Source organism: Drosophila obscura, unplaced genomic scaffold (assembly GCF_018151105.1).
Source record: "Drosophila obscura isolate BZ-5 IFL unplaced genomic scaffold, ASM1815110v1 contig_1, whole genome shotgun sequence".
NCBI lineage: Eukaryota > Metazoa > Arthropoda > Insecta > Diptera > Drosophilidae > Drosophila > Drosophila obscura.
In genome coordinates, this window is record NW_024542679.1 from 10,037,685 (window position 1) to 10,051,627 (window position 13,943).

Sequence of the window (13,943 nt, forward strand, 5' to 3'; positions counted from 1 at the left end):
GGCTACTCATATGTAAGTGCTAATATAATATAAGAGTAGCTTATTGATACGCTATAAATAACATCACCAATATGAATTTAAAATAAATATTTATTTCCATTTTCAATGCAGAAACTAATGGCGCTAAATATTCATAATTTAAGGTTAATGAGTTACGAAAATGTTTCAGCAACCAATTAGCAGAGTTGGTTGGGAAAAGACTCCACACAAACCTCTTGCCTGGAGGCCCTCTGAGATACATACTTTCAAAATGACTTTCTATGCAGTTGGCCCGTTACTTTCTACAGAGTAGCTATGGTATATACTTGCACAACTTACATACTACATAGGTATACAGGGTAGATAATGGGTTTGGCTACTCACCAGACTATCGGCCACACTTTGAGTCATTATATTCCAGATGCTGCAATTACATGGAGGTGCGTGCTGCGGGGACTTGAGTGCGTTGCAGTTGCCGTTGCTGTATCTGAGGCTGAAGCTGATGATGATGACTTGTATCTGTTGGATACGCGCATTTTGGCCAGGCTAACGACGAACAAAGACTCGAATACACACACTCACACGTGCAACGCGTTTTATATTTAATCGTATTTATGTTTTTCTCTTTGGGTTGTGCAATTGGGCCGGACAAGCGGATGTATCTGGCAGATACGCGACCAAACTTGCAATCGTATCGCCACAAATTTCCAGTTTTCTTTTCTTCTGCTCCCCTGCGTTACCAAACTGTAAGAAAGCGACAAAACATTCGAGTGAAAATCGTTTCAGCGCGCAAAGCAATGGAAAGTGCGACAGACAGCCGCCGCAGTGGAGCGCGTAACTGAAACGGTCAATAAAAGTTAAGAGCCAAATGCCACACATTGCTGGCATTCCTCCAGACCCCCAAGAGGAGACCGAGACCGTGCAGAAGAAGATCGTAGACCAAGCGACCGACGCACGTCCGAACCGCCGAGCAACAACAAAACCCAAGCAGAGCAAAGCCACTTGAACGTCGCGCGCAACTGATTTACGATATTCGGACCGATACATGAGCGACACCACAGTGGGCCACAGTGCTAGCGTGATTTTTAATATAGATAAAGATCTATAGATCTAAAGCTTTGTGCTAAAGTTAGCCCATCTATTTGTCAAACGATACATTTTATATTTTCACAGACCATTCCAAACCATTTCCAATCCTAATATCAAATACCGACTCCACTGTGCCAATCTACGACTGCGCGACCAGCAGCGACGCTGACAGCGCCGCTTGTCACTCGCTCACTCTCAAATGATGAATTTCTTTTTTACGACTCGTAATCACAGTTACCCCCTGTCCAGTCACGCACGGGGGGCTGACACAGAGAGGAGACAGAAGGAGACAAAAGATAGCGGATCGTCTCGAAATATTTAGCAAAGGAAAAAAACATTAATGAAAGTTTTTTTTCGCTCATTCTATTCTTTTTGCTTCTACCTGTTCTTTCTGTTCTTTCTGTGCGTTGGAATGTGTTCTGAACGTTAAGGGGGTGGGGGCAGAGGTCTCAAGCAAACATGAAAAAATGTTTGTGCAACGACAAAACAAATCAAATAATAGTTAGAGGCTGGTCAAATGCCAAGACACAGCCAGAGAGAGAGAGAGAGCACATGGTACATCAGGTGTTTGCGGTTCTTTGGAAAAACCAGGGCCAGTAGGGAGAGAGCGATCAGCAAAAGGAGTGTTTGTTAGTGGTGTCTAATAACGTTTCCAATTACTATTTGGAAGATTTTCTCCTAGGTATGCATAAATATGCATTATAATTCCCCTTCCCATCTCATTAAGGGCACTCTGGCTGGCCAAAACTTGTACGATCATCAACCTTGATTACCTTGAGCGTTGACTGGCCCTTTTCCAAGCGCCATAACAAGAAGCAGACGAAGAAGAGGAAAAACAGCAAACTGAGGTCTTAATTCTGGCTTGCCAACTCCTCCCCCCTCTCTCTCTCTCTCTCTCTCTCTCTCTCTCCCTCTCTCTCTGTCTCTTGATCTTTCATCAACCGCTGCCCCTCTTTATAAATTCTTAGAACTATAAAAGACCTCATCAATTCATTAGCATTTTAGATTCAAACAAAACTTAGAACATGAATGAAGTTTAGCTTGGGAAGCATCGATCTTAATACCCTTGCGGAACTAGTTTGATTGGACTTGTCCCAAGAATAAGTCACGATAATTATAAATAGTTAGAGAGTCTGTCTGCTTGAGTGTCGAGAATTTATAATAGCGGTAGATAATTCCTGCAGAGTATTTTTTTCTATCTAATTACACTCGGTTCTCGATGCTGATACCAAATATTTGCACTCTATGTAGTCGCTGCAAATTTCTGTCCAAAAGCATATAGCCAACCTATGCAAGGGTATACTGAGGGGCGTAACTGCGCTACCAGCGCTAAGTCGCTTCGCTGTTGCAGTCTCAGTCAACGCTGCTCTCTCACTCTCAGGTACTCTTCTTCTTCAGGTGGTGCTTTTGCTGTTCTGTCAGCTTGGATAAGCTTTTTGCGAAATTTTACACCTCCACACAGCTGTGCTGTGGAGATCTGGGGATCCATAAACGGTATAAGCATGTTTATACGTACATATATGTCCGAGTGATATATGGGTCTACTTGTTTTTGCTGCTGGTCAATATTTACAAATCGGTACCAGTCAATTTTGGTAACGCTCCAGCAGAGCACAGCTGAGTGAGAGCGTGCGCTCTCTTTACCTGGCCCTCACCTCTCTATAGCTCTCTCTGGCTGCCGCTCTCAGCCATGATCTCACTCTTAGGTTTTGTGCCTTACGATATCAAATTGCTTTATTAGCCAAAAACAAAAATAAGGCAAAAACATGGCCATGTTAAATCTTTTTATATTCTTAAGCTTTGTTTTTGTTCCTGTTGCTGTTTTTTTCTTTTTCCTATTTTTGTCGATTTTGTCTGTGCGATTTCTTCTCTGTCACTTTGGCACTCGTTTCGGACGTGTCTCTGGGAGGAACACACACGCAAGCAGTTCTATATTTTATAGACAATTGTTGATACACATTTATCTGTCTTTTAGATGAGTTCGAGCTGTTGCCAATGTTATTTTTTTTTGTAACTTTCATTGCCACGCAAAGAAGTAATCAGTTTCGACTCTAAAAAGAATGTTCGTTGAGTAATTATCTATTTATGGACAAGTTTATATTATCAATCTGATCATAGATTGTAGGCACCGGATTGAAATTAAAGGAACTTTGTAAAAAATTTCGATTGATTTTGGAATCCTAAAATTGATTTGTTTTTTATTATTAAACAACTGCATTTTTAAACATTTCCTAAAGTCACTTTTCAGTGTTGGATTTCCCTAAAAACTACAATTTTCTAGTTATTAATTTAAGTTGGGTTTTTCTTATATTTTGTTGTTGTTGGCTGTCTCTCTTTTGGCCCAAAACACGTTGCAATTGGCAACTGGTTTACAGCTATGCAACGGCAAACACACTCGCAACACACACAGAAAGAGAGGAGAACACTCACAGATACACACACACACATTCACAGACCTAGCTAGACACTAATACACTGGCAAAAGGACGCTGCAGGTGTGTAAATGCCAATTTTAGTATGGCCTTTACTTTATTTCTTTAGAAATATATTTCCATTGAATTTTTGCGATTTTATTTTCATATAATTTCCATTATATTATGGGGTATTTTCAATATTCGTTGTATACCTTTTATATACTCATTCTCTTGGTGTTTTTTTGTCGCTTTTCTTTTTAGGGGCCACTTTTGTGCACTTTTTTCACACACAGAAACACGAAACAGAAAATACCATTAACGATATGATGTTGCTGTTGTCTTGAGCACTGAAAAACCGTTCGTTACGCTTTGGCAGACATTACGAGCCACGCTCCGCATCCGCGACGTCCCCCCACTCGGCACCCTACCACCAGCAATCCCCCGACAAGATGATGGCTCTATTGTTGCTGCTGCCCGTAACCGGAGAGCGGACTCGTCTATCTTTGGCAACGCGTTTGTCGTATCTGCGACAAAGCGGCCAAAACTCAGCTTCAGGCCCCGAGAGGCTGGCCCCGCCGCACAACGTAGAGCGACGCCAACAAAGGGGGAGAGAGAGAGAGAAATCAAGAGAGAGTGATCGTTGGCTGGGCACAGATTTAACCATACGATCTACCTGAGTGCAAGGTATTTCAATTCAAGGTGAGGTATTCGCAGAGAATGCTCCTACGATAGGACGAAAGAGTGTGAGTGTGAGTCTCTGGGAATTACCTACCTTCTATGAATTGCTACCTTGCTACGGTATACCTGTGATCATAGCCGGCAGAGGTGCGATCAAACGGCTATACCGTAAGCTATGTGAATGTCGTAAGGGATTGGAGATTTCATAATGAGATGCAGGTTATTCTAAGTGTAGCAGCCACACGACGAGTTTCATGATATAAGCCGATAGTCTACCGAATATCGTACGGGGTTTTAGACTCAAATATATTTTGTTAATATTAATAATATTAATATTAGCAATGGCGATAGTTAAGGGGGTAAAGCCACCTCTGAAAACAGAAGGAATTTGCTTAATCCAAATATGGATATAAACCCATAATGCGCAGCAAGTGTTTGATTAACCATTAAGTGGCATAATTGAATTTACATTATCTTTTATTTAATATTTACATTCAGTGCTTGCTCTTTTTCTTTTTCGCTTTGGGCTTTGATCTGTCGCTGCTCTTCTTTGACTTTGACTTTTTCTTCGATTTCTTGTCGGATTTCTTAGACTTTTTCGAGCTAGAACTGCGGTGGGAGCTCTTTTTCGATTTGCTGATTTTAGATCTCTTGGCCTTGACAGGGGAGGAGGCGGAGCAGGAACTGGATGTGTCACTAGAACTATCGCTATCACTATCGTCCGAGGAGAGAGCCTTCTTCTCCACCCACTTCTCGGCCGAGCGCTTCTTAGGGGCGTGCTTCTGCCAGAGGTGCTGAAGCTTCGCCTCGATGCCAACTTCAGCATGGTCGGTCTCCTGTGCTTGAGTCCTTGCGGGCGCCCCTGTTTCCGGCAGCTTGGGCCCATAGATATCCTCGACTGGCACTTGAGCCATGGCCAGCTCCTTGTCGTTCCTCAGCCGCTCCTCGCGCGACTTGTAGGCAATCTTCAGCTTGTTACCCTCGATGGGCGCGAACTTTGGAGGCGCCGCTGCCTCCTTTGGTGTCTGCTCCTCCATCGGCTTGAAGAGCGCCGCAAAGATCCCGCGCGGCGGTGAAGTATTTCTCAGCACATTCAAAGATGCCGCAGAGGCGGCCGAAGTGGAAGGCAGACCCAAAGCTTCATTAATTGCAGCCAGTTTTTCTTGCGGAGTGGACAATGATACTATAGGAGGAGGGGCCACCGGCACAGTCTCCTCATCGTCGCTATCCTCGAAGATGCTCCTAAACAGATCCTTCTTCTCCGATATGGGTTTCTCGCGGGACTCGTCCACAGCCTGCTCCAAGGGAGTTCTCGGCACAAAACTTGGCTTGACTGTTGTGGGCTCCTCGCCCTTTTTCTGGGCAGGTTTCTCTTTATCTGGCTCTGGCGCCACAGGAGCTGGAGGAGCTAGTGGAGCCAAAGGAGTCGGAGCAACTACAGCTGGCTTGGGCTTTTCCATGTGCTTGGGTCTGATCGTTGGAGTCTGAAAATCGGCCTTGCTATTAATGGAAGTCTCCAGATAGTCGAATATTGATATCTTGGGCCTTCCTTTGAGCTCCTTTGGCGGCTCCAGCATGGACCCACCGAATGGTTCGGCTATGTTGTAACGCTTGCAGAGCAGCGCAGCGGGTTTCCACATGGCCTTAGTACGCTCCATGACCACCTTTCGCTCCTCGGGTGGCTTCTGCTGCTCCTTGACCTGCTCCGCCTGCACGGTTGCCTCTGACACGAACCTGTCGTACATGAGTCCGTTCAGGGGTCGATAAATCTTGGCTGCCTGGATGAATTCCTTTTTCTCCATCTCTCGATCCCACAGGGAAAGCGTCACCGGCTGCATGTTGGCCAGGAACTCTGTTATCTCCGCATCTGTCTTGAGTTGTGCGTCCAAAAATTTATCGTAGCGCAGCTGCTTGGCCTCGTCCGCCAGAAAGGGCTTGAAGCCGCCTGTGGGAGTCGCGGAGGCTGCAATGGAGAGGTCAGTAGAGGCAATGCCAGTGCGTATTTACTTACCTAAATCCTTGGTCTTGAGGACGGCCTTCTCCTGGATCGTTGCATTTGCTTCCTTCACCTGCTTGGCCATCGCTGTGGCAGTCGTCTCTGTCGCTACTTTGGGCAGCGCCTCTTCGCTTATCAGTCCACCCTTGGTGAAGCCTTCAGACTTGGCGCTTATTAGCTCCAGCAGTTTGCTGCGTTCCTTGAATGGATTGCGGCTGGGCGGCTGCTGTTGCTGCTGATCTTCTTTCTGGCTCTTTTTCTCCCCCAGCAGCTGGGCCCGCTGATCCGGATTGAGGTCGTGCCTGCCTAGGCCTGTCCTTTTGTATTCATTCCTCGCTTCCAGCTTTTTGGTCCGTTCGCTGTCCATGGGCTCAAAACGAGTGCGGCGCTGCAGCCAGTTCCTGGGCTTAAAGTCTCTTGGCAGATCTATGGCGTAGGGTTTCTGCAGGGCTGCGCCGGACTTGTCCTCGCTGAAGCCATCGATGACGTGGCGCTGCTGCACGTGCTGGAGCTTCTTCTGCTTGGGCTTCTTGTCGGCCAGGGAGAAATCGTAGCGGGTCAAGTCGTCGCGGGCATATATGTCGTCGTCCTCTTCCTCAAAGGCGCCTACTCCAAATGCCTGGCCTCTTATGGACAGCTGCTTCTGCTTGGGCTGCGTCTCCAGCTGCCCAAACAGATTGATGTGCTGCATGGGAGCTGCTGGATGGGCCGAGGACTTGGACAGAATGGGGTCCCGGCTGAGGCCGGAATAGCTCATGCCAAAGCGATTCTCCTTGGGCGTGTAGAAAATGGGCTCGTAGTCATCGGGGGCAAATGTGATGTCTTCATCCTCCTCATCGTCATCATCATCGTCGCCGCCTTCTTCTACAGCCGCGATCTGCGGCTGCTCCAGGCTGGGCAATCCCTCCGCCCCGTAGTGCTCGAGGAGATACTGCTCCCGCTTGTTTCTGGCGCTGGCCTGACGCTTCTCCTTCTTGGTCTGGCGCGGACCCACGCCCTGGCCTGGCTTCCAGCCCATGCTCTTGAGTATCCTCATGGCCACCTTGTCCCGGACTGGACGTAGCAGGTGCTCCAGCACGGGCACACCCGGAATGGGACCCACTTGCTCTGGCTGCATCAGCTTCCTCTTGCGCTGACCCGTGCGCTGCTCCTCCTCGCTTTCCTTGGAGAACTCCTCGCGGGTGCGTATGCCCTGCGGCGCAATGCCGAACTCCCCCAAATCCTCCTTGTCCATGAAGTCCTCGGGCCGCTGTTGGACCCTCGGTGTGGCCTTCTCCGCGCGCGAACTCTTGAAAGTCTGCGGTGTCCAGCCCTCCAGGGAGCCCACCGTGTTCCAAAAGCCGGCACTGAATCCACCCGTGAAGGCGCCATGAAAACGCCGCTTTCCGTTCTCATCCTTTACGATTTGGTCCTCAATGGCCAGCGGTTTTTTGGCCGGCACAACGTCTGGAAGAGATATTGGAAGAGTTATTTTTGATTCCTTGGGTTGCTACTAGAACTTACCCTTCTCCAGCGTCGGCAGAGGTGTGCCAAAGCGGTGCAAGGATTCTTCATCATCCATGATAGCTAATAAATTGCATTGATTTGCGTAAAAATTTGTTTGGGTTAGCTAACAGTGTGTGCACACCACCAGAAAACAGAAAACAGCTGAGAGGGCTGCCAACATTGTTGGCTCTGCGTGAAAAAGAACCTGAACTGTGACTGAATCGCAACATATAAAGTGGAATATTTACTTAAAAATAAACCACGACTGCATCGCAACATTTCAACAGAAATATTTACATAGTTTACTGATAATACATATAAAGAAGAATAATCACATAATATATTTATTCCACATATTGTATTTATATTTATTGAACATTCATTCCTCTGCGATGTAAAATCCACATACGAATTTTGCAAAGCTATAACTCGAGGCCTAAAGGCGTATATATTCTACAGTTTATAAATATCCAACCAATATGTAAACAATTCTATCATCATTATACCAGTCACTACATTAACTCGTGACTTAAAAATAATCACTTTACTGAAACCACGCTCATCTCTGGTTTAGCATACGGTCACACTGAAACACTGCAAATATTTTACAAAAACGAATTTATTGCAATTTTAAGCTACATGCAACAAAATTACACTGCAAATGGTAAGCAGGAGACGATTAACGCCATGGAGAAACATATCAAGGGGCCGGTGGAGCAGTAACCACCCAGCCGGAATCCGCTTGGTGAACCCAAGGCAGTACACACTCCACTCTGTCTGGGCCCCCGTCTGTATGGGTGACTAATGATGTCAACATTTTCTGTTCTGTTTTCTCTCCAAAAGTCGACGGCCATTTTTTGCTAGCTTAGACGTTAGACTTGGAAAGCGGCAAAGGCATTGGAACTGCTCCCAAGTAAGTAGCCAGCTGCAGATTACTGATCCCAGTGCAAAAAAAACCTAATGTGCAAACCTGTTGCAAAACCATCCGAAAGTTTCATTAAACAGCAGCATTCATAACGCTCACACACACACACACGTACGCACGCACCCAATCCTGGCCACCTGACACGCGCAGACACAGGCAGAGAGTCAGGGCAAGATGTCAGAAAAGAACCTCAAGGTGGGCGCCCGGGTCGAACTGACCGGCAAGGATATGTTCGGCACGGTGGCCTACGTTGGCATGACCAGCTTCGCCGTCGGCAAGTGGGTTGGTGTCGTGCTAGACGAGCCGAAGGGCAAGAACAGCGGCTCCATCAAGGGCCAGCAGTACTTCCAGTGCGACGAGAACTGCGGCATGTTTGTGCGGCCCACGCAGTTGCGTTTGGTGTCCCCTGCGCCCGGCGATTCGGGCGGCAAGCGTAGCACTGAAGATGTCAGCGGTGTGACGCCCACGGCCCAACCCACAAAGGCACGGCTGAGCAGCTCACGCACCTCACTCTCATCCAGTCGGCAGTCATTGGTAGGCTCACGCACCCAACTCACCGCGTCCCTGAGCGAGCGGACTGGCTCGAGCAGTAGCATTGGTGGACCCACGCAAGACTCTGGCCCCGCAGAACAGCAAGGACAGGGAGTCGTCCAGCACTTCACTGGCGGAGACAGCGGCAGCGGGGGGTGGCAACGGCTCGCATGCCTCCTCCAAGCGGGCCTCGTTCGTGGAGACGGGCTTCCTGGAGATTCTGAAGCCGCAGTTCACGCCCTCCCAGCCGATGCGTTCGCCATCGTTCACGACCCTGCCCAACCCGGGCGTCGGATCGACGTCAGAGGACAAAGTAGCACTGCTGGAGTCGCAGAAAACGAGTGCGGAACTACAGACGCAGCTGGCCGATCTCACAGAGAAGTTGGAGACGCTCAAGCAGCGCCGCAACGAAGATAAGGAGCGAATGCGCGAGTTCGACAAGATGAAGATCCAGTTCGAGCAGCTGCAGGAGTTCCGCACCAAGATCATGGCCGCCCAGGCCTCGCTGCAGAAGGAGCTGCAGCGGGCCAAGCAGGAGACCAAAGACGCCATCGAGGCCAAGGAGCAGCACGCCCAGGAAATGGCCGAGCTCTCCGACAGCGTCGAGATGATCACCCTGGACAAGGAAATGGCCGAGGAAAAGGCAGACACCCTCCAGCTTGAGCTGGAGTCCTCCAAAGAGCGCATCGAGGAGCTACAGGTGGACCTCGAGCTGCTACGCTCCGAGATGCAAAACAAGGCGGAGAGCACCATCGGTAACATGGCCGCCGATGGCACCACCTCCACCGGCGGCGGCCTCTCCACCTACGAGTTCAAGCAGATGGAGCAGCAGAATATTCGCCTCAAGGATACGCTGGTCCGCCTGAGGGACCTGTCGGCCCACGACAAGCACGACATACAGAAGCTCAGCAAGGAGCTGGAGATGAAGCGCTCGGAGGTGGCCGAACTGGAGCGCACCAAGGAGAAGCTGAGCGGAAAGATCGATGAACTGGAGGCCACAGTCGCCGACTTGCAGGTGATTCCTAAACCCACTACTAAGATCTCATTCTCTGTGGCAATCCTCCACTTAGCACTACCAAGATAAGTCATTGCTTTTCCTGCACCTTATTGGCTTGCCTTTGGCTCTCGTTTTTCCGCTTTTGTGGCTTCGCAATTTTTCCCACTTGCTTTTTTGTTGATTAAGAATTTTCGTGGATAATCTAAAAGAACTTTTGTCCATTACATTTTTACCTTTCTTTTCGCTGGCCCGCATAAAATATTTGCAATAATTCAAGGAGGTAAATTTTGTATACGATTTCTTCTTTAAACATTCCCCTCCTTCAGGCAAATTTTATCCACATTTTCCCCCCTAATAATGCCCCCAATGAACCATTATAAAGTTGCATTAAATATCCGTTCGTGCATTCCTTTAGGAACAAGTCGATGCTGCACTTGGTGCCGAGGAAATGGTGGAGCAGCTGGCAGAGAAGAAAATGGAACTGGAGGACAAGATGAAGCTGCTGGAGGAGGAGATTAGCCAACTGGAGGCCCTGGAGGAGGTGCACGAGCAGCTGGTGGAGAGCAACCATGAGCTGGAGCTAGATTTGCGCGAAGAGCTGGACCTGGCCAATGCTGCCAAGAAGGATGTGCTCAGGGAGCGTGATGCGGCCATTGAGACCATCTACGATCGCGATCAGACCATCACCAAGTTCCGGGAGCTCGTCCAGAAGCTGAACGAGCAGCTGACCGAGCTGCGCGAGCGGACGTCCAGCAATGATGACAAGTCGCTGCAGGATCCCAGTCTCAAGCTGGCCCCCGAGACCATCGACTACAAGCAAATGTTCGCCGAATCCAAGGCCTACACGCGAGCCATCGATGTCCAGCTGCGCCAGATCGAGCTCAGTCAGGCCAACGAGCATGTGCACATGCTGACGGCCTTTATGCCCGAGTCGTTCATGAATCGTGGCGGCGACCACGACTCCATTCTGGTCATCCTGCTCATCTCCCGGATCGTGTTCAAGTGCGGCATTGTGGTGTCGCAGACGCGTGAGCGTTTCCCCGCCGTGGAGGCGGTCACGCGGGAGGCTGTCACCCAGGGCCATGCCGTGCAACAGTACACCTTCAAGTGCCGCCTGATGCACTACATCCACAATCTGCAGTGCGCCCTGCACCAGATCCTGTACGGACTGAACAGCTGCCAGCCGGACACGCTGCTGCGGGCGGGCAGCTCTCTGCCGGAGATGGTGGCGCAGGAGAAGATCGTCGACGGCATCATCGAGCTGCTCAAGTCCAACCAGCTGGACGAGAACAGCACCACGGACAACATCGAGAAGTGTGTGGCCTTCTTCAATGCCATGAACTCGGTGCTGCTGGCCGGCGAGCAGCTGCTCAACGAGATCCAGATGATCCGCGACTGCGTGGCCTCGCTGGGAGCCGCCTGCGAGAGCATTCTCAATGACACGGCCATTGCCAAGGTGATCATCCAGGAGGCGGGCGCCACCAGCGACTCCATGCTGCTGATTCAGTACCTCAACGAGCAGATGGAGAGCATCAGGCAGCAGGTGAAGCTGATCAAGCGACGCCTGCCCAGCGACCAGCACGTGATCAAGTGCGGCCTCTCCCAGCACAAGGTGGATGCGATGCGCGCCCTTGCCCAGAACATCAGCCGCATCATGTCCGCCATGCACCTGGCCACCCGGCAGTCCCTGGCCGCCATTGTGGCCAACATTGAGAGCGACAATGCGGCGGAGCATACGCTGCCACAGGACAAGTACTGGTCCCTTCTCTCCGCCTCCTGCGAGCGCATCTACGAGCAGGAAGATCGCGGACCCACACACAACTTCAAGACGCTGCTGGCGCAGGCCAACACGGATCTGCAGCACATTGCCCAGCACCTGCTGGACAAGGAGTACGAGATTATTACGGCAGCCAACACCAGCGGTAGCGGCAGCGTACCGCAGCGTCCTACTGGGGCCCAGAGCACGCCCATCATCCAGCGAGCGCAGCTGATCAAGAAACAGCTGGAGCAGAAGAACGTGCTGTCTGCCACGTTGGAGAACCGCGAGGCAGACATCAAGAAGCTGAAGCTGACCGTCAAGTTGAAACAGAACGAGCTCAGCGAGATGCAGATACGCAAAGATGTCGCAGAGAAGAAGCTGAGCGTGCTGCAGAACGAGTACGAGCACGCGGTGGACAAGTGGAAGCAGCAGTACGATGAGACGCGCCAGCAACTGTCGCTGAAGGAGAAGGAGTTCGAGGAGACCATGGATCATCTGCAGAGCGACATCGATGCCTTGGAGAGCGAGAAGAGCGACCTGCGGGACAAGCTCAAGCTGAACACCAGCACCGGCAAGAATCAATCTTCCGACTCGCATTCCCAGCACAGTCTGTCCACAGCCGCCTCTGCGGGCCCCGGCAGCGCCAATGTCAGCTACTCCACACCGGCGGGCACCGCTCCAGCGGTCGCCGAGGAGGTGCAGCTGCTCAAGTGCGCCTTCACCAACGAGCGGAACGAGCGTCTGCGCTTGCAAGCACAGGATATGCGTGTGAAACTCTCACAGTTCGAGCCCATCTATGTGCCCCAGCCACAGGATCAGCGCATCAATGCCCTGGAGTCGGAGCTGACGAGGATGAAGCATGCTTGGGTGCTGTCGCTGCTGCAGGTGCGCTCCAAGGATGCCGTCTCCGTTGGCAACCTCAACACGGTGGCCCTTCAGCGTCGCCATCAGCCGTTGCCGCCCAAGGGCGAGATCAGCTCGAAGGCGTCCCAGCTGGCCTCCGACATCCTCACAGAGTACCTGCAGAGGAAGCCCCATCGGGCAGTGAGTGGCCAGTTTGCGTCCTTTCCCACCGTCGATGTGAAGCAAGTTTTGCAGATTTGAGACGCCAAAAGAATGGGTAACGGATGCGGGAACGGTAATGGGGCCAGGGGCAATCGGAATAGAATAGAATTGTATTTGTATTGCTAGCACAAATTTGGTTGGGGGATCCTAACTCAAAGCTTCAGCCCAAGCTTCATTCACCCTTTTGAATTCCCATCCCAACGATAGCCCCAAGACTCCCCTCTCTGCACATGTGATGGCACCCCAAACAAAATGGTTTAAAACGCAACTGAAACTGAAAATTGTAATTCTACTCTTAATAATTTATGTTTTTTGTATAAAGATAAACCAAAAGCTAAAAAAGATTATATACTTTAAATAACAATACCCAAGTGTATAAACCTGTCCGGGTTTATCCCTTAACAAAATATCTGTTTCTGAAAACTAACCTCAGGCGAACTAATACCTGTATTACCTAGGGATTCCACTATGAAGGGAGCTACGAGTACATATGCATGTGAAAGACACAAAGAAAAAAGAGCAGAGATTATTTGCGTGAAAGTGATCAATAAATAATTATATATATTTCAAGTATAAATATATTTTGCTGATTGTTGTATAAACAAATAAATGATGAACGGAGTTTTGGTCGGGAATATTAAGCAATAATAAACGATTCAATAAGAACAAGTATAGCATGAATAAGCTTACAGATTTTAAGGCATATAAAAACTCATGGAAACAAAAAAGTACCAATGTTTAAAACAATATTTTGGACAGTTTTAAGAACCGATGGTGGCAGAAACATTTTGCAATTACATTTTTAGAAATATTGACATAAACTTGGGACAGTCAAGATCCATAGCTTCTAAGAAACGAGATCAGGTTGAAGAGAACCTTTGATATGCGGTGATCCCGGAGTAGTCCGACCTATGTAGGTCATATACGACAAGTTCCTGCGAGCAAAGACTGATTATTTTGATCTACCGATATTTATTTTTCGGCCACTGGCACCCAGCAGATGCACAGCGAAAGCCATACTGTGCG

General features: G+C 49.3%; 2 protein-coding genes across 2 annotated transcripts; one reads left to right on the forward strand and one right to left on the reverse strand.

Annotated features, from left to right (window-relative positions):
* Nucleotides 1-4,473: 4,473 nt before the first annotated feature.
* On the reverse strand, nt 4,474-7,791 carry LOC111070631 (G patch domain-containing protein 1 homolog). The gene is made up of 3 exons (XM_022361303.2): nt 7,659-7,791; nt 6,171-7,601; nt 4,474-6,122 (listed from the first exon to the last, which is right to left on the reverse strand). Exons 1-3 carry the CDS (start codon nt 7,714-7,716, stop codon nt 4,654-4,656), a joined length of 2,958 nt encoding a protein of 985 aa, XP_022216995.2. The 5' UTR covers nt 7,717-7,791; the 3' UTR covers nt 4,474-4,653.
* Nucleotides 7,792-8,193: 402 nt separating this feature from the next.
* LOC111070628 (dynactin subunit 1) lies at nt 8,194-13,525 on the forward strand. Its single transcript, XM_022361301.2, is given in 5 exon segments — nt 8,194-8,304; nt 8,484-8,553; nt 8,633-9,165; nt 9,167-10,111; nt 10,509-13,525. Coding segments are annotated over 3 exon segments (3,819 nt in total). The 5' UTR covers nt 8,194-8,304; nt 8,484-8,553; nt 8,633-8,739; the 3' UTR covers nt 12,957-13,525.
* The last annotated feature ends 418 nt before the right edge of the window (nt 13,526-13,943 follow it).